General features: G+C 44.8%; 1 protein-coding gene across 1 annotated transcript; it reads right to left on the bottom strand.

Annotated features, from left to right (window-relative positions):
- Window positions 1-6,240: 6,240 nt before the first annotated feature.
- Window positions 6,241-20,271, bottom strand: RPL5 (ribosomal protein L5). The gene is made up of 8 exons (XM_073571446.1): window positions 20,115-20,271; window positions 16,855-16,924; window positions 16,656-16,771; window positions 15,145-15,279; window positions 13,327-13,529; window positions 10,063-10,240; window positions 6,669-6,757; window positions 6,241-6,399 (listed from the first exon to the last, which is right to left on the bottom strand). The coding sequence occupies exons 1-8, from the start codon at window positions 20,115-20,117 to the stop codon at window positions 6,300-6,302; spliced, it is 894 nt and encodes a 297-aa protein (XP_073427547.1). The 5' UTR covers window positions 20,118-20,271; the 3' UTR covers window positions 6,241-6,299.
- Between the last annotated feature and the right edge of the window lie 219 nt (window positions 20,272-20,490).

A 20,490-nucleotide genomic window follows, 5' to 3' on the forward strand; every position in this document is an offset into this window, starting at 1 on the left:
TCTTGTGTGTCACTGTTCTCCACTGCCCTTATCTAATCTTATACTTGGTTAACCTCATGCTGCCCCAACCCCCCTACTTACAATGTATGAAACTGAAAGTGAAAATGTGTTGCAAATTCTTAGTAGTAAAGCTCCTCCTCTAGACTAGATCATACTAGGTGTGCGTCTTCCAAGCATCTCACAGCTGCCTGCTACTCAGAAGAGGAAGACTGTATCCTTTCAACAAACTTTGCATCAGTTAACTGTGAGTACATGAGGAATAATAACAGTATTACTGACCACTATATCAGTTGTACGACCTGGCAATAATTTTTTCACAATTGTTTTTAGGAAAAACAATTGTCATTTGGATTGTGAATGCAGAATTAAAAACCTGAGAATGTCAAAGCATCACATTAAATCAGCTGTATTTGAACATTTCACCATCACTCAAGATAGAAAACATTATGTCTGTCAGTGTATGACAAATGATCCAGACGAAAACAAATGCTGTGAAGCCAAGATGAGTGCATATTCAGGCAAAGATAAAAATGCTCCTACCAGAGCTTCTAATCTAAAGAGACATTTACAGCGCTTTCATCCAGAATTACTGAAAACAGTGCATGAGAAAGACTGCATCCAAACCAATGAACCAGTGCCCAGCTCTTCCAGCCAAACAAAGGAGCAGAGAACTTTGCAGCCATCAGTTGCAAGATATTTTGTCAGTGACAAAGTTACTGTGACAATGACAGTAGATACATTTAAAAAACAGATCATAGAGCTTGTTGTAAAGGATAGTGTGCCTATTTCATTATTTTCACGACCAGCTTTTATGTGTCTGAATGGGGAAATGGCCCGCAAGCTTTGTGTTTCTCTGGAGAGAGAGTATTAGAAAATTAGTAATCAAAGAAGCTTTTAAACAAAATGAAGAACTTAAAAAAACTTTCAAGGGACGCTTTCTGTTTCTTAAAATGGATGCCTGCACACATCACAGAGTGAACTATTTTGCTATCAATGTCCGATTTGTTTGTGACAAAAATGAAATAGTTACCAAGACATTGGCAGTAAAAGACACCAAAGCTCATCACACCAGTGAGTTTCTCCAGGTCTTGGTGGAAAAGGTTCTGCAAGACTATGAACTTAAAAAAGAGCAAGTTCTTTCTGTCGTAACTGACAATGCTTCAATTATAAGTACTATTAAGCTAATGAATGAGTGTAATGATGGTGACCAGCAGCTAGAAGAACATTCTGGGTCCACAGACACAGAAATGCTTGAAATAGAGGAACACAGTATTGTAACTGAGGAGCAAACTGAAGTTGCTTCAGATGAACAGCAACATGATAGTTTAGATGATCTTGTTGAAACTGTCAATATGTTCTTTCATTCATCACATGCGCTGTGTTGTGCATACGCTACAGCTGGCTATAAGAGACAGTCTGCAAGAAGGACATGCTGCTGCACTGATTGGCAAGGTGAGAAAATTGGCTACTGTTGCCAGAACCCCTAAAGTTGACTCAATTTTGAAGAGACGTGCTGGAAAAGGGGCAATTATTGATCAAGCCACACGATGGGGCAGTACTTACTTAATGATTCAGCGTTTGGTTGAACTGAAAACCTTTCTTGTAGACATGGCTAACCCTCAACTGACGCTAAATGAGAGTCAGTGGAATCAGGTGACTGAGCTGGAAAAATTGCTAGAGCACCCATTTACAGTGACTAAAAAATTACAAGCAGAGGACTTAACTCCAGGTATTTTCTTAAAGGAGTGGAAGAACCTGATGTTTCGCCTGTCCCAAAGAGGAGGGTTAATTGCAAGTGGCATTGCTACATCAATGAAACGGAGAGAGGAGCTACTATTACAAAATAACATTCTTTTGGCAGCTGTTTATGTAGACCCAATGCATCGGATTCTTCTAGATGATCAACAGCTAAGTAAAGGAAAAGAAGCTCTGTTTGAAATAGCAGTAAGGATGAAAGGGTTGCAGAACATCAGGAGGAACAAGAAGAATTTGGTCGTCCTGCCACATCTTCACCTTCATCAACTGATGAAGAATTTAATTTCGAAAAATATTTGGATCACAAGGACCGTGCAAAGCGTTCCCGCATAGAAGAGTCATCCCCATCAAGGAACACAGCCAGTACATTTCAGCAGAATTTTTCATGTGCACTAAAAGAAATTGAGAAATTTGACCGTTCATCAAAAATAACAGTGCAACAAGCGATTCCTCTGTATCCTGACATTGTCAGAGATGTTGCCCGAGTGGTTACTGCTTTGCCACCAACACAAGTTAGTGTAGAGAGGTTGTTCTCTGCTCTCAAAATAATTAGATCAGATTTGAGGGCATCCATGAAGGAGGATCTGACAGAGGCAATACTTTTTCTGAGGACAAATTTATAGATTTCTTCTTATTAACTGCATAAAAGTGTTTATTGCATATTTACTTACAGTTTAGAAAAGTTTATAAAAGTTATTTGCTATATTCTAATTGTATTCTAATAAATGTAGTTTTTGCTCTAAGTGGTCTGATTACTTCTATGATGGTGAGAAACTGAATAAGCACGATGTTTAATATTTTACAACAGTAAATTTGTTGTTATGAATTGGCCATTTATGAAGGAGTCGGAGCCGGAGCCTGATAAAATCCAGGAGTCGGAACTGTGGCTTACCGACTCCACAGCCCTGATAGTCATTACAGAGTGATCTATTCCAAGTGTTTATTTCTGTTAATGTTGAAGATTATGGCTTACAGTCAGTCAATGAAAACCCAAAAGTCGTTATCTCAGTAAATTAGAATACTTTATAACACCAGCTTGAAAAATGATTTTAAAACCTGAAGTGTTGGCTTACTGAAATGTATGTTCAGTAAATGCACTCAATACTTGGTTGGGGCTCCTTTTGCATCAATTACTGCATCAATGTGGCGTGGCATGGAGGCGATCAGCCTGTGGCACTGCTGAGGTGTTATGGAAGCCCAGGTTGCTTTGATAGCAGCCTTCAGCTTGTCTGTATTGTTGGGTCTGGTGTCTCTCATCTTCCTCTTGACAATACCCCATAGATTCTCTATTGAGTTAAGGTCAGGCGAGTTTGCTGGCCAATCAAGCACAGTGATACTGCTGTTTTTACACCAGGTATTGGTACTTTTGGCAGTGTGGACAGGTGCCAAGTCCTGCTGGAGAATGAAATTTCCATCTCCAAAAAGCTTGTCGTCAGAGGGAAGCATGAAGTGCTCTAAAATTTCCTGATAAACGGCTGCGCTGACTTTGGTCTTGATAAAACAGTGGACCTACAGCAGCAGATGACATGGCTCCCCAAACCATCACTGATTGTGGAAACTTCACATTAGATCTTGGAAATCAAGGTCCCAGAGTCTGGAGGAAGAGGGGAGGCCACAATCCAAGGTGCTTGAGGTCTAGTATTGTCAAGAGGGAGAGGAGAGACACCAGAACCAACAATGCAGATGAGCTGAATGCTGCCATCAAAGTAACCTGGGCTTCCATAACACCTCAGTAGTGCCATAGGCTGATCACCTCCATGCCACGCCTCATTGATGCAGGAATTGATGACAAAGGAGCCCCGACCAAGTATTGAGCGCATTTACTGAACATACGTAGGCTAACATTTTTCAGATCTTAATATCATTTTTCAAGTTAATGATTATAAAATATTCTAATATTCTGAGATAATGACTTTTGGGTTTTCATTGGCTGCAAGCAATCAACATTAACAGAAATAAACACATGAAATAGATCACTCTTTGTAATGATTATTATATAATAGATGAGTTTCGCTTTTTGCATTGAAGAACTGAAATAAATTTTTGTTGATGATATTCCAATTTTGTTAGATGTACCTGTATTTAGACTGTTAACTATTCTTAAGGGCCTTTTACACATAGCAATATCTCTAACGCGTCACCGATTTTGTGACGCAACGACGATATTGCTAACAATCTCGCTACATGTGACACATACCTCCGACCGGCCCCCCCGCTGGATATTGCTGACCGCGCGAGAACGTCCCGCTGGCGCCGATGAGCGACGCAGGCGGAAGACGTCATCATCGCTGCCGTCTGACAGGTAACGACCGCCGAGCATCGCTGGTGAGGTCTGCCTGTTTGGCAGCTCACTAGCGACCATTTAGCAATGCACCAGTGATCCTGAGTCGTATTGTTGTCTGGATCATTGGTGCATCGCTAAATGTAAAGCGTTTTTTTTTCAATATGGCTTATCCGAACAATAAAAGCAGTTGTTACCATCCCTTTTCCTTAGCTTGCGAGCAGGGCCCTCATTCCTCTTGGTATGTTTAGATCCATGTGTTTATTGGTATGCTGTAATGTCTATTGTCTGTACAAGTCCCCTCAATAATGTAAAGTGCTGCGGAATATGTTGGCACTATAGAAATAAAGTTATTAAATAGGTGGCAACAAGGATGCCTCTGCTTCCAAAAATGGGGCTCCTGGAGTGGCATATTAGATGGGTTGCAGTTCGTGCAGAGGTCTAACCAGAGGGAAACTTTTTGCTACAGGTGGAGCAAGCAAAATGGAGAACAGGAGGCTGAGAGAGGCTCACTGGGTCTAGGCATGGAGAGAAGAGAATGTGCCAATGTGAGTGATGCTGGGAGGAGAGCTGCCCTCCCAGTGGCATAGATTACTCTGACCCTGGATCCTGATTCCAGCAGCGCTGGGTTGGCAGTGTAGAGGACCTATGACAGTAGCTGAAGATAGCACCAGATCCAGGGGGAGAAGCTGGTAATTGCACAAAGGTTTACAGCTCTCTGGAGGTTCTGAGAAAGTGCACACAGGAGAATGAGGGCTGGGAGGTAGAAGTGTCCCGATTGGTTGGAAGCGGTGGGTGTGACAGCACAGTGAGTTGGCATGCGTGATCGGCCGGTCAAAGGGGCGTGGCCCAGTCACTGGAGAAGGTCTGGAACGGAGCCGGGAACTAGATTTTTGATGATTGTCAGGGAAGTTAGAACTGCATACTTACTATTAAGGCCACTTTGCCCTCTATGAAAGGGGGTAGTAAACTGGGAAGGTGACTATAAGATCTCCATAACTATGGATTAGAGAATCTATTCAAAAAAGAGCCCCAACACTGTCTGGACAGAGATACCTGTCCAGAAGATACGGAATCCTCCTTTGCGGATTTGGTGCGAAGATGGACGTTGAGGACCTGGGTGCAAACCATGGAGCGGCTGGACGCAACTCTTTGGGCCGTAATCAGGTCTGTGGTCGGGAACTTGTCTTCCCACCGTGCAAGTCTGGCTCAGGAGGGTGGGCAGGCGGACCGGGGGAAGATGGCAAGGACCAGTCCGCCTGTCCTCAGTAAACTGAACACTCTTGGTGTTAGGGGGATAAAGTCCTGCCAGATGGAACAAGGAGGACAACAGATGTGACACAATCCCACACTGCGCTCTTGGTCTTTAACGGGGAGCATAGAGTGAACATTTACTCTGTTGTCTCAATCACATGCTGAACCAGCAAAATGGAAATCCGGAAAAAAAAATAAAATAATAATCTAAGGTAGAAACGGAGCTGAGTGCAGCCCAGTGTCCACCATGGCATACATAGTTGTACAATGAATTGTATTTAAAAAAAATAAGTATTTTCTAATTTAAAAAAATCTTGTTAAAAAATCACTTACTTTTTTCTATGTAAAACAGAACTTCATCTTTCCTTCAAATGAAACCACCGGACAGACACCAATGACGAATAATGTCCATTTGGGTTTTTAAAATTAGGTTTGACTGAGCCGTCCCCTCCTTCCTCAGACGTAAGAAATTATAATGTATAGTTCTCATTCTCCTTTGAATAAAGTCTTATTACCGGTACTTGAGAATGCAGATTTTAAAGGGAATTTGTCACTTGGCCTCCATATTACGCGTGTGGCGCATTGCAAGCTGGACTAGCGCGTGCGCAGTATGCTTTGCCCACCTGCGGGCAAAGCCGAAAAGCATTAGTGTGCATGTGCCAGTGAACTATGTGCCGGTAGTATTTCAGGAACGTAATATGGAGGCCAAGTACGGAAATTCCCTGAAATATTGTGGTCAGTGGCCAAGGAGGGGTGGGGGAAAGGACTTAGAACACCGCCCATTGGACCGGACCCAAGTCATTTAAATACTGTGCCAAAATGAGGTGACCGATTCCCTTTAAGGTCTGTATCACGTGGTTAGTGATATGTCTGCTGGTGGGAGCACAACGTACTGGAGAGAAGTCTACCTATAAACATCTAAACGAAGAAAAAACCCACAAGAGACCGAATTTGATGTGAATAGATTTATTTTCATGAGACTTGAGTAGAAAACTGCAAGAAACCCAGTTTAGCTGTCGGCAATCTTCTCCTGAGCTCTGAGATAGCTTGCTTTTTTCTGAGCAATGCGGTCTTTCCTTTGTGCCAGAGATAATTTGGCCCGATTCCACCTGGAAGAAAAAGGATGAGCTTAATAAACACATTAATGATGCCGAGACATGCAGCAGTATTGTTACGCCAATACACCTCATAAGGATGCGAAAAAAAAAGTGATTATTGCCTAAGGTATGTATACACTAAGAACATAAATTTTATCCGACTTTACCATGTCACTCATATTGCCGTTTAGTTCAAGCACAAGGGGAGGAATAGGAGAACGCGCCACACGTGTTTAATGAAATGGCCAATGTATAAATCAGCCAGAAGGTAAAACACATACCTCTTCTTTTTCACTTCTCTCTCTGGTTTCTTTTCATGGACTGGGTTCTCCCTGATAGCAGAGTGAGCCTTTTTGTACATTTCCTCCATCTGCCAAGAGAAAATAATTTTGTTTGAGGATAAGGCTATGTGCACACGATGCAGATTTCCAGCGGTTCCGCAGCGGATTTTACCGCGCAGAAACGCTGCATATCCGCATTGTGATGTACAGTAGCATGTCAGTCAATTGAAAAAAAAAAAAAAAAAAAAAAAACTGCTGTGCAGACGCTGCGGTTTTCTTGCGGTACAAAATATGCAGCATGTCACTTGTTTTGTGCGGTTTTCCACCTGCTCCATTCTCCAAATCCGCAGGGGGAAATCTGCAGGGGAAAACCGCACAAAAATCACGATAAAAATGGAAGAAATCCGCAGGAAAAATGCAGGTCATTTGACCTGCGGATTTCTTCAATTCTGCGCGGAAAAATCCGCAGGGAGAAAAAGTACGTGTGCACTCAGCCTAAAAGGTTTGTAAAAACACCAATCAAGAGAACCAAATAAACGAGTTTTCTACAATATTAGATATTAAGACTTAAAATAAAAGAGGGTTTAACATGACAGTGTTTCCTTTAAAGTTAACGGGTGGGCAGGATTTTGCCAATTAAACTACAGGCAACGTCAAACCCACAGTGGTAGGATGTGACAACATAGTGGATGGGATTTCAAGAAATCCCATGTCCACTATGCGTCCAGACGTCTTCGGCTCACCCACAGAGATTGACATGCGGCACGTCTCTCCAGACTGCAGTATGTCAATTTCTCTAGCGTATCTGCAAGAGAAAGTTCATGAATAGAACATATTGGATGCGGTAAATCGGTAAATAGACAGCAGCGCTTTGGACGCAGCTAATGCTCGTTCCGGATCATGGGCACCCGGCCTTAGAAGTTTTCAGTTAATGCTATGCTCTTGCTCTGGGGTTGGACTATAGGCAGAGTCTTATCTTCCTGCTCCAAGGCATTTAAGTCAAGGAAAGAACAAGGAGACCCCTGCCCACAGGCCGCTCCAGAGAACAAACATTTTCCTCATCCTAGAGACTGTTTGTGCTTCAGGGCGGACCATGGGCAGATCTCTCCTTGGTTTCTAAAGGCCCCGTCACACTAAGCAACTCACCAGCGATCCCGACACCGATATGAAGGTGTCAGGATCGCTGGTAAGTCGCTATGTGATCGCTGGTGAGCTGTCACACAGACAGCTTCACCAGCGATCAGCACAGCGATGCCGAGCGCCCGGCATCGCTTGCTATCGCTGTAGAAAATAGTATCAAAATAAAAAATATAGTTATGCTCACCTTCCGACGTCCCGTTCAGCCATCCTGCCTCTCTCCACACTCCGGTGATCCTTTGCACGAATGACCGCGAGATGTCACGGTCTCGCGGGATAACAAAGTCTCGCGGTCATTCATGCAAAGGATCACTGGGACCGGAGCGTGGAGAGAGGCAGGATGGCTGAACGGGACATCGGAAGGTGAGAATAACTATATTTTTTTTTTTTTTTTTTATTATTTATTTTTTTTTTTTACACCTGATCGCTGGTCTCCCGCTGTCACACACAGCGATGCGTGCTGGCCAGCGGGAGCACAGCGACCAAAGAAATGTCCAGAGGTTTCATGCAGCGATCAGCGATACCGGCAGGGGGGCCGCTCGCTGATCGCTGTCACACACAGCGATCTCGCTGGTGAGATCGCTGTTGTGTCACAAAAGTTGTGACTCAGCAGCGATCTCGCTTAGTGTGACGGGGCCTTTAGGCTTAGAAGCAGGAAGATCAGACTCTGCCTACAGTCCCGCCCCAGAGCTCGAGCATATTAACTGAAAACCTCCAACACTGAATACACAACAACGACAAGACCGATTTCTTCACCCCATTTATCATTATAACACTGCCAACCTGACAATGCCTATAGGTTAACTTAGCAAAATCCTGCTGGTTCACTGTAAGGCTCCGTTCACAAGTCAGTTTTGGAACTCTGGTTATAGGAACTGACACCCTGGTAAATGTAGTCTGTCTGGCTTCAGTTCTGGATGCTTTCTTTGGTTCTATCAGAAGACCTCTTTATTAACACACGCCCATCATTTAGCACTGAACCATTGCTGGCAAAAATTCAGTTTGCTCTTAAAACAGAGCTCCAAAATGGACACGCGACCTTAGATTTTATCTAGCAGAACACTTTCACAAATTTATACAAAAGCTACCAGATCTCCTTTGCCTGTTCCTGAAGGGTCTTGTCCCACTTTCATCCCTATAGCCCCTCTTCTATCAGAGACAGCAGAAGGCAAAGTAAAGGGGTTATACAAAAATTTGCAGAGGAGAACTGGAGAGGGCATCCTGGTGGGCACAGAAAACACGACTATAGGAAATAACCATACTGAAGCGTTGCCGATCTGTGAAAGCAATACAAGGTATACTACAGCAAGAGAAGTCCGGCTGCAAAGTGCAGAATAGGAGGGTCTGAAACTGAATGAAGGAATAAATGACTACAAAGTGAAAAGTAATCCATTATTAACTATTGGATGATCCATCCGCGGTACTTCAGTCCATCAGCCAGGTCAGTAGTCTCTCACCGAAGGACATGAGCTCTGCAAATCTCTTCCGTTTCGTGATCCCCACGGCGGCTTTTGATTGGCTGGTGACACATCATCTGTATCACATTGCAATAATAACATTGCGGCAGCCAAGCTAATCAGAAGCCGCCCTTTAGAAAACAAAAGGCAAGAGTCGCGAGCCTCATGTCCAGCTGCCAGTGACTACTATCCAGGCCTGTGGACCCCCTAGTCCTGTGAATTGATAGTCTTATCTGTAGTAACCTCCCTTATATATGGAGAGATCATTGTCATGTCAAAGATATTTGTTGCATTAAAGCAAAAGCATCTTGTAATTGGCTCGAAACAATTTAATGCAACCAATAACCCAAGTCAGACTCCATAATGCAGATTTACTGTGAAAAGATTTAAACAAGCAATTTGGACTTCTTGCTGTAAGAGCAAATGATAACTACAGTAGTATCGCAACCAGAGGCCCAAATGTATTCATTTTGCTTGCTTATTTAGCGCCATCATACATTACAGACATTGTGAGCCCCAATGGGGACAGTGATAATCTAAATTCTACATCAATTTGTCATTGGAGTGTAGGAGGAAACCAACACAAACACGGGGAGAACATGAAAAACCATCACGGATGTGGTCCTTGGTGGGGTTTGGATCAAAGACCCAAGCGCTGCAAAGCAACAGTGTTAACCGCTGAGCCACCATTTTATCCCGGACTTGCTTAGTTTATCACAGAAGTGGCCATTATGAAGTCTGATGATCTTCAGTCCATCCTATTAGACAACACGTCTGACTATAGAGGAAACCATACGCACCTGGTCAGGGGTGACGCCGTGCTTTACGTACTGAGAGAACTGTTTCTTGAATGCTTCTTCATCTTCCTCCATCAAGAGACGCATGTAGTCCGCCACGTTCTGGCCCAGTATGTGTTTGCGGTGGACTTCAGCGTTAAATTCTTTGCTCTCGGAGTCAAAGCCGGGGAATCGCTTTGTGCTGGAGGTAAAGAAAAAATATATATATTAATACATCTATATTAACGCAAGTTTGTTTCCGTTTTGTTCAGTGGCACATGTGCATCTCAATACATGATGCAAGATCTGAAGCATGTCAGCCAGGATACAGCCTCCTATATCCAGCATCTATTTGTTCATTTAATGTCTACTGCGACCACCTCAAGAGGAAACTGAGGACTATATGAAGTTGGGATGTAAAGGACGGATTTTAAGAGGTTCAAGAATCGATTAAATAAAATCACTTCTGTGCCGTCCTACAGTACTCAGAGCTAGGGACACCAGGCACAACGCAACACGGCCTCATAAAAGATACAGCCATCATTTCACATCTGGTAGGTTATTAATACCATAATGTAAAGTCCCCACCTCCACCCCCTGTTCCAACAGCAATAGCTTTTTCTCTCTCTCCCTCTCCTTTTACTCAAAGTTGTAGGTTTTGAGTGACACCATTCACTTTAGCAAGCAATAAACTTAAAAATGAAAACAAAAATTCCAAGTGCAGTGAAAGTTAAAAAAAAACAAAAGAAAACAAAAAAACAAACAAACCGCAATTTAGCCATTTTTGGGGAGGGCGTTCATTGCGCGGTAAAAACTTTGGAACATGATTGAGTCTGGTACAATTACAGCAAAACCAAAGTGTACATTTGAGTAACATAGGATTTGTCACAACCGTGAACTTTAGGTTTCCGTTGATGGGGCTTGTAGGCGGGCTGAATTTTGTATGGTGCAGATATTTTTTAATTGCAACAGTTCCTACATACAGTGTTTGGATAGTTTTACATTGCATTTCAGAAGTGGTTGGGGTGGGTGGTGGTGGGTTAAAGCGACAAAAATGGTGGCGCTTCTTATAATCCATGAGTCTTATTGCCTACCGGGGGGGGTGGTGGCTGCGGTGAAGCGGGGTCCCAGGATCACTGCTGGAGGCAGGAGTGGGGTGATGCTGTAGGCCGCAGGCTGTGATGAAGGGGGTGTTCGGATGTGCGTGCGTCGCTGTGAGTGTCCAGCGGTGCTGCCGACATTTTGTGAGAGGCCAGAGCCCCTGCAGTTCCATGGTTTTCCCATGTGGTGGACTCTGGGAAAGTGGCCGCCGGGCCAGCACATGTGTAGATGGAGATCTCAGCACCAAGATCTCAGGAGGTGAGATCTCAGCGCTGAGACCGATGCCGCAGTGGTATAAATTCAATAACATTGCATCTAACTACCAGAGTCCAGCTCCAGTCACTGCGGCATCGAGACTAAAGCATGGCAGAGGACGTCACACCTACTGATATTTGCCTGGACAAGTGCATGACTGGCAGGTATCGGACGTGATGCTCAGCAGGATTAGCTTTTTAAGGCCTGATCATATCATATTAAAGAAAAAGCACCCAGTCATTGACTGGAGGTGCCCATTGTGACAATTGTATGGACAAGCTGCCACCTAATATATATATGAATAGCTTCCAGAAAATGGCGATTTGTATTCTGCAAATCCAAAGTTAATCATTCACTACAAGAAATAAGCTGCTATCAAATATGAGCTTTATAGAAGACAAACTTTTCTGAAAACCATTTGGCCAAGTGCAACGGACTTATGCATAGAGAGCAAACATCCACCCAGTGCCAGCCATATTGACTCTAGTACTAGTAGAGATGACAAAAGACACACAAAGCCCCAAGTTCGGCATCCAGGTCAGTACAGGGTCCAGCAAAGGTCACTGCCAGCCCTTAATTGCTGGTATAGTGGGTGTCTCTGATTACAAGGCTAATGCAACATTATGTCATGGGGGGGCGGCCCTTCTAAATACCATTACGCCCAGGATGTTGGCATTTTAGGGCTGGAAAGAAAGTTCACAGGGCCTTGCTTCAGCTACTGTGAAGTACCTACCTGGATGATGGACCACAGTCCTATGAAACTTCTTGCTCAACTCTAGATTTTAACCATCAGGTCAAGTATTTGGACTTAACCTGTCACTTAATAGTTAAAAATTCATCAAGAATTTGGACTAATGCCACAGATCCATGAATCATGGTCAGCGATTCACAAATCAGCCACAAAACTGAACTAGGCATATACGAAGTTGTCAAATTTCAAGTCAAAGAACCCATGGCCAGTCCATGCATCACGGTTCATAATCTGACACGTGTGAACACAGCCTAAGGATCACCACCTCTGGAGAGACCAAGGACCTAGATGCTCCCATTTATACTTGTCCACTTTTAATTGCAAGTAATCTTTGCATAATAAGGTCTAATGGGTCATTTATGAATAATCTTGTAGAAAAGAGCCTAACCTGCAAGCATTTGGCTTTAAGTGAGCTGTAAACGGACTTAACTCCTGCTGAATCTTTAGGGCCCATTATGGTCAGTGCCAGGGTCCACAAAGATGTTGAAGCCCCAGTTGATTGTATACGCAGGCCTAAACCTGACCCTACACTTTATAGCAGGCAGGCACAGTCATTTGCTGAACAGATACTTCATGCCGCCCCGTTTACACATGCTTTATCGGATAAGAGCACATATGTTCTCAATGGGGAGAAGGGAGTAACTGCTGCAATCTCCCTCTGGAGACAATTTTCCTATTGAGAACGTAAGGATGGGGCATGCAGATGTTCAATATGCTCCACACAACTGTCTTCATAAAAAACTGCTGTTAATAGGAATGTCAAAACCCCCGTATACATACTAGACAGCCGGCCAGCCCTCCAGGAATTAGTGGGTTTAGCCAACATTTGAGTCCACTATCAAAAACTGTGTCTAAGGTCTTAGTGGAAAGTGAAACTTTACAATACGTGGCTTTAGTACGTGGATGCTCCGTAGTTAGCATTATACGTTCATGTTGATATTGCATACGCAAAAAGTCTGAAACACAGTAGGCCGACATTTTCATACATCAGTGTACATTTTCGCATTGGCACTAGACGCCTTTGTTCAAATGCAAGCCAGTGATACTACTGGATACCTGCAGTATAATCACACAAAATTCGGAAACAAGACTTCTGGGGCAACCTACTACAACCTAAATTTTGGCATTGTACGCAGCCAAATGATGCCACAGAGTTAATATCAGGAGTTTGGAAAGCTTACCTATGGGGAATGGAGAGGCCGCCATCAACAGCTCCCTTCAGAGCGCCAAAGCATTTGTTTCCAGTGGTGGTTCTGGTCAGACCGGCATCCAGGTAACAGGTAAAGGCGCCAGGTTGTCCATCAATACTTTCCACATTGTACTCATCACCAGTAACGTCCACTTGGCCTTCGTAGACTTTGTCAAGGCCGAACTTGTTTAAAAGCTGCAGTGAAGGTAGTCATCATTAGTACAGAACAGATTACCCCGCTCCTATTCCCACAAGATGGACACTCCCGGAGGGCACAGTGGTGTGAATGAAATGCCAAGATTCTATATGGAATGGTCAATAGATCAAAAGTAATGATCTTTTCTACCTGAAGAAAAAGCCTAAATTCTAGACGCTAAGGGTGTATCTGCTGCAACATTAACTATTAGAATAGAGGAACCCACCATATGACTCACAAAACATTAAGTTGTCAGTCTCAACAACTAGTTCGACTGAAGCATAAAGGGACTTAAAAAAAAAAAAAAAAAAAAAAAAAAAAACAACAACACACAAAGTAAATTTTTAAACCACTTTTTCAACAATAACCGATGCTACTGGCAGACCCTTATTACTGAGATACCTGATGAGTAGCAATGGGTCAAGTGTCCCTTTGCAAGAAGTGATTAGGTAAGTACGGAGACCCTGGTCATTCCAGTAAATCTTGCCCACTAAACCTGCCAAGTCTTAGGCTATGTGCACACGTGCGGAATTGCTGCAGCAATTCTGCAACTCCCTGCCGCGGGAAATTCGCATGCGGAATTCCCGTGAAAAGCTAGCGTAATTAGCTTGCTGAATGCTAGCGTCTTCCAAGCGATCTGTAGCATCGCTTGGAAAACTGACAGGTTGGTCACACTTGTACTATTGACGCTGCCAATGCCGCATCATTAGTAAAGAGATATAATGTTAAAAATAAAAAACAATAAAAAAAAAAAAAATCGTGATATTCTCACCTTCCCGATCCTCACGATGCACTCGGCAACTCCCGTTCCCAGTGATGCCTTGAGACAATGACTCCAGATGATGTAGCATCACGCGAGACCGCTACATCACAGGTCATTGTAGCAAGGCGTCGCTGGGACCAGAAGATGCCGGCAGTGTGGTGAGAGGCGGGAAGGACTCCGGGGGACGCAAGAAAGTGAGATCATTAAAAAAAATAAATAAAAAATAAACAGGGATATGCTACCCAGGGCTTGGAGGAGTGTCTCCTCTCCTCCTGACCCTGGGTACCATCCACACATGATAATAATCTTTATTTTTATATAGCGCTAACATATTCCACAGCGCTTTACAGTTTGCACACATTATCACTGTCCCCGATGGGGATCACAATCTAAATGATCCGCTTACTTTGCACATGGTGGGCATAGCCACATGCGGAAAGTTAACGGATCAATGCATTCCTATGTGTGCGGAATCCCCGTGATTCCCCACAAAGAATGAACACGCTGCATATTTTTTCGCGATGCGATTCCGCCGTGGAAAAATACGCAGCATTAGCACAGCATGTGCGGAATGCCATTGAATTCAATGGATTACGTTTTGTATATGTTTTTGCGGCAAAAACGCTTACAATCCGCAACGTGTGCACACAGCCTAAGGATCACCCCTCACAGAAATATGGAGACCCAGCTTTTGACCAATATATTGTTCTCTGAAGTCACACAGTTCAGTAATAGCAGAAGCAATGGGACAACCTTACTAATTCCTGCAGAGAAGCTCTGCTAAGAGCTACCACAAAGGCAGAAGACAACTGAACATGAACAGTCGCATGACCACCAGTAGCATGACGTACCCTGCGGGCCAGCAGCAGACCTGTGCAGTAAGCTGCAGCATAGTTTGACAGCCCAACCTTGACACCGTATTTGGGAAGCTCATGTGCATATGCCGCACAGACAATTGTATCACCTTCAATCTTGGCAAAGGCAATCTATGAGAGAAGGGGGGAAAAAAAAAAAAAAGTCATGATCTACAAATACATATCTATGCAGTTAAAGGTAATATGTGACATTTGACTTATCTAAACTATTAATATGGGCATAGAGGTTATAGAACACTGAAAAAAGTCCTCCTTGTAGGCATCAGATGTCTCGTTGTGGATAAATCATCTTTTATCACTTTATATAAATGAGCTCTTCCAGGTTAAGAGCAGGATGCTGCCTGGAAAATAAATCTGCCTCCAGAGATTATTATCCATGAAGGTGGAATGGTCATCAGTGCGAGGTAGAATGAGAGATCTCTGCAGAGCTGTGTGTGATTATACCTGACATATCTGCAAGTTCCTCTCAGCTCCAGCTGCTAATGTGTTGTAAAACAAAGCTCAACTCACTTGTTCTGTGTTAGGCTGGTTTCACACTTGTGTTTTTTTGCGCTGCTTTTTAGCGCAAAAAAAAGCATGCGTTTTTTTCTCCTATATTTTACATGGGGTGCGCTTATGTGCGCATACACATGCGTTTGTACGCGCATGGGCGCACAAAATGCATCCTGTTGAATTTTTTGTGCGTCCGACTTGCCCCCAAAAAACGCATGCGCACGCAATGAGGTTTTTTTTACAGCAAAACCCCAATTGTACTCTATGGGTGCGCATAGTAATGCGCACGTATGCGCAAAAAAACGCATGCAGATTTTTTTAAAAAAGCACTAAAACCCGCCAAAAAACGCACACAAACGCATGATGTTTTTTTTCCATGCGTTTGTGTGCGCAGAAAACACGCAGCAAAAAAACGCAAGTGTGAAAGTAGCCTTAGTGATGTGTCTCACACTGGTAACGCCTCCTTTCATTAAAACTAAGCTCTGGAGGCAGATTTTCATGCAGATCCATGTCCGGCCCATAGTCATGAACAGCTCATTTATTGCACCAGAGAACAGATTTACAGCAAAGAAAAAAGGTGTTATCTGAGCATGCTTGTGTGCTAACTGAGTGTCTTCGGCGTGCTCAAATAATGTTTGAGTCCCCGTAGCTGCATGTCTCATTGCTGTTAGGCAATCCCTGCATGTGTTGCAGCTGTCAAACAGCTGCGGGGACGCGAACATATTTTTCGAGCACGCTGAAGACACTCAGTTAGCACCCGAGCATGCTCTGATAACGCCTTATCCGAACAAGTTTGCTAAGGGGACCTCTGCTTAGTTCTACATTTGGGTTACAACGTTCTCAGTGTATTATTAGGCTGTTGAGTCACTCAGGATCTCACCTTGAAGAAAAATCCTGCAGCCCAGCAACAACGCAGCAAGACGTGCCACAACTGGTATACATCTTACATTTCCAAGCCATAAGGATGTTTCCAGGAGCAAACTACTACTACCTACCTGGCAGATGATGTCTCTGTTAGTGACACGCACAATCATCCTGTACTTAGGGGTATTGTACTTGTTCTTGTCCTGGACAACCAGTCTCTTACGGGCATAGTAATCAGTCTTGCCCTCTGCAAAAGCAATGAAAAATGATTTGTTAGCAACTTCTAATATAGGAAACCTTGTAAAAGAAAAGCATAGGTCGGACACTCACCTCTCCTTCTGCGGAACTTGACCTGGTAGCGCTTGAAGTAAGCCTTGTTCTTCACAACTTTCACGAACCCCTAGAAAGAAAATAGATAAGTTACACTCAAATAATTCATCTTATACCAAGAGGGAATCATGCATGCTTCCATAATCTGGCCCTGCACACTAGATTCATTTGCTTGTGGCACAACATCTGTAAAGTTTGCCTGTGCCACAAGCTGGTTTTGTCGAGGCATTGTAGCACCTTACAATGGATAAAGTCCACAATTCTATGAATCTACAAACTTAGATTACGTGTCAATTTATGTAAAGAAAATGGAGTAAATCTCACTTTGGCTAGGTTCACATTGCATTAGGGGTATACGTTTAATGAAACCGTTAAAAGGATGCGCTAACGCTGATGTTATTTTTGACAGCTTGTGCCCTTAGCGCTAATGCATGGTAGCATTTCATAACCATGCGTTACCATTACAGGTCTATGCACAGCGAACGTGTCCGTTCGCTGTGCATTAGACCCAACGCACCCGAAAACGCGGTAGACTGCGTTCTCGGGTGCATCATAAAGTAACGCATCATCGCTAACGCATGCCGAATTTGAAATGCGTTAGGATGCGTTACTTTAATGGCGGCCAATGGGTGTATTAACGCATCCGTTACATAGCGTTAGTGCCGCTAAGTAACGGATGCGTTAAACGCAGGGCCATAACGCAATCTGAAGCCAGGGTTATATTACCGTTCCTGTTGTACCCCCAACATCTGCCACTGAAAAATCCAAGTGGCAAATCCACAAGGTGCAGTCAACATTAAGGCCCCACCGATACACAAGAGATGAGTGTTGGCCGAGCCTGCCAACCTCAGCGGGACTGCATGACCATACGAAGTGTATGGGGGTCTCCCGACTCCCTCAACAGATCATTGTAGTGAAGGGAAGGCCCGGGCTGTTGGAATCTAAATTCTCAATCCTTGTATCACCCACAAGTAGCATAAGGTAAATAGCCTGGTATATATCATTGAAGGGCATTGTCCACTACTTTGCCAACATGGTCTTAACTGCTGTAGTGCCCAGTTTACAAATACACATACCTGGCATTCGAACTACATGGTTATGATACATGGGCACTGCAGCCAAACAGCTGCTAGTAGGTTGCAGCACTCCCAATTGCCTCAAGCGTGTGGGGGAGGTGCATGCACTGCAACCACTGAGTGTTACATCGTATGGGAGCTGCAACCAATGTTTCGCTTGACCTGGGACACCCGATGCCAACATTACCAGAAACGGCACCAGAGCGGGACTAATCTTACTTTTCTTTTAAAAATAGTTAATAAAGCATTTAAAGCGCCACTCCAGCAGCTTCCTTTTTATTGCAGCGATGGAGTTATGCTACTATCTGCGTTCCCTGTCCCTAGTATTATACTCACCAGTTGTTACTGCCACCGATTCGGTCCCGTGCCACCATCTTGATCGGCAGTCAGAGGCTCTCAATATAAGTCTGAGACCCTCATTGAGTTATTACTTCCGGATCACCCAGCAAACACTGAAGAGATCCAGCAGGTCACAAACTGCTAGACAGCGATCGGAGCGGTGCCGGGAACAAGTGAAGATCGAGTCTGTTAAGTATAAGACTAGGGGCAGGGAACATAGATCAGTAGCACCACTTCAGTGTTGCAATAATAATGAAAAAAAATGCTGGAGTGGCACTTTAAGAAGGGGTTGGCCAAGTAGTAAACAATCATGTGGAACAGTCTCCTGCCATAGAACCACCAGTCAGACAGACACACTGGGCTCATTTTGCATCCATCAGACACTTCCCCAACCCTAAATATATACTAAAGAGTTCAGGCCCAGTGTAGGAAAGCACTGGCAGAACATGCCTTAGCCTTCCATCACGTGCCATCCTGCAAAATGGAGAACGGACCAGTATAGATATGTGCGCCCCTCCCCAATCATAAGCCGGGTAATTACTCCAAAAGTGAAAAAGAGGGGCCCCACAACGATAACGTGACTAAAATCACAAGAACGAGGGATGTCGCCATCTAAGAGACGGATGCCTGCCTGTGATCAGTGGGGTCTCGAGCGATCACAGATACTGAGGCCGATCAGTGGAGTCTCGAGCGATCACAGATAATGAGGCCGATCAGTGGGGTCTCGAGCGATCACAGATACTGAGGCCGATCAGTGGGGTCTCGAGCGATCACAGATACTGAGGCCGATCAGTGGGGTCTCGAGCGATCACAGATACTGAGGCCGATCAGTGGGGTCTCGAGCGATCACAGATACTGAGGCCGATCAGTGGGGTCTCGAGCGATCACAGATACTGAGGCCGATCAGTGGGGTCTCGAGCGATCACAGATACTGAGGCCGATCAGTGGGGTCTCGAGCGATCACAGATACTGAGGCCGATCAGTGGGGTCTCGAGCGATCACAGATACTGAGGCCGATCAGTGGGGTCTCGAGCGATCACAGATACTGAGGCCGACCAGTGGGGTCTCGAGCGATCACAGATACTGAGGCCGACCAGTGGGGTCTCGAGCGATCACAGATACTGAGGCCGACCAGTGGGGTCTCGAGCGATCACAGATACTGAGGCCGATCAGTGGGGTCTCGAGCGATCACAGATACTGAGGCCGATCAGTGGGGTCTCGAGCGATCACAGATACTGAGGCCGATCAGTGGGGTCTCGAGCGATCACAGATACTGAGGCCGATCAGTGGGGTCTCGAGCGATCACAGATACTGAGGCCGATCAGTGGGGTCTCGAGCGATCACAGATACTGAGGCCGATCAGTGGGGTCTCGAGCGGTCACAGATACTGAGGCCGATCAGCTCCAACTGTAGGATGACCAATTATATATAATAAGGGTGAGACAGGAAGTCAGAGCAGTCACTAAATACAGGTAATAGACATTGTACACAGAAACCGTCTGTGTGAAATAGTAAGTGCAGTAGTATTACACACATGTACACACAGCAGCGCCCCCTGCGGCACCGCAGCCGGACCCCCACATAGAATCACACCTAGCTCCTAGAACCACACACGGGCAGGCACACTGCACACCGGACACGCGGCCCAGGGCAGCAGGCGGGGGCAGGCAGCTGGCCGGCCGGACACTGCAGCAGCCATTAGGCCACGCTGGAAGCTGATCAGACACCGCCACAATCTAACTCCATCCGCGCCTAAACCGCCGCTTCTCAGCCCACCATCCGCCGTGCAGACAGCAGGGGACGCTCATACACTGATTCCCGGGGGTATCGGGCCGGTTTACTGACCATTTCAGCGGATTTTGTCCCGTCAAGGCGAGGACCGGAAAGTCACAGCGCTGGTCGCGGCGCTGGAGAACTGGGAAAAGGCCGTGGTTAGTGCGCATGCTCAGTAAGTAGGCTGCCGCGCAGGCCGATAGGGTACGTAACTCAGGCAAGAGGGGAAGCCACGTCGTGTGAAAAGTGTGCGCCGACAGACCTGCTGCCACCAAGTGGTGGATCGGAGAATAGTCAGCTGTAACATAGTACTCCCAGGCTGACAGACTGAGTGTTTCTCCCTTTTTGTCATTAGTGTTTCCTTACTTTTGGATTAGACATGTAGATGTTTCTACTTAAATGTAAATATGACATGCATTGTACAATATTTATAGCTAGTACTATGTCT

The sequence above is a fragment of the Dendrobates tinctorius genome, unplaced genomic scaffold (genome assembly GCF_039654945.1).
Source record: "Dendrobates tinctorius isolate UK_male_01 unplaced genomic scaffold, ASM3965494v1 ptg000029l, whole genome shotgun sequence".
Lineage (NCBI taxonomy): Eukaryota > Metazoa > Chordata > Amphibia > Anura > Dendrobatidae > Dendrobates > Dendrobates tinctorius.

Excerpts from the sequence above, each read along its gene's own strand:
- RPL5 (XM_073571446.1), bottom strand. Across the intron at positions 16,772-16,854 it reads CAAGTTCCGCAGAAGGAGAG|AGGGCAAGACTGATTACTAT; the intron begins GTGAGTGTCCGA and ends TTGCTTTTGCAG. Across the intron at positions 15,280-16,655 it reads ACAGAGACATCATCTGCCAG|ATTGCCTTTGCCAAGATTGA; the intron begins GTAGGTAGTAGT and ends CTTCTCTCATAG.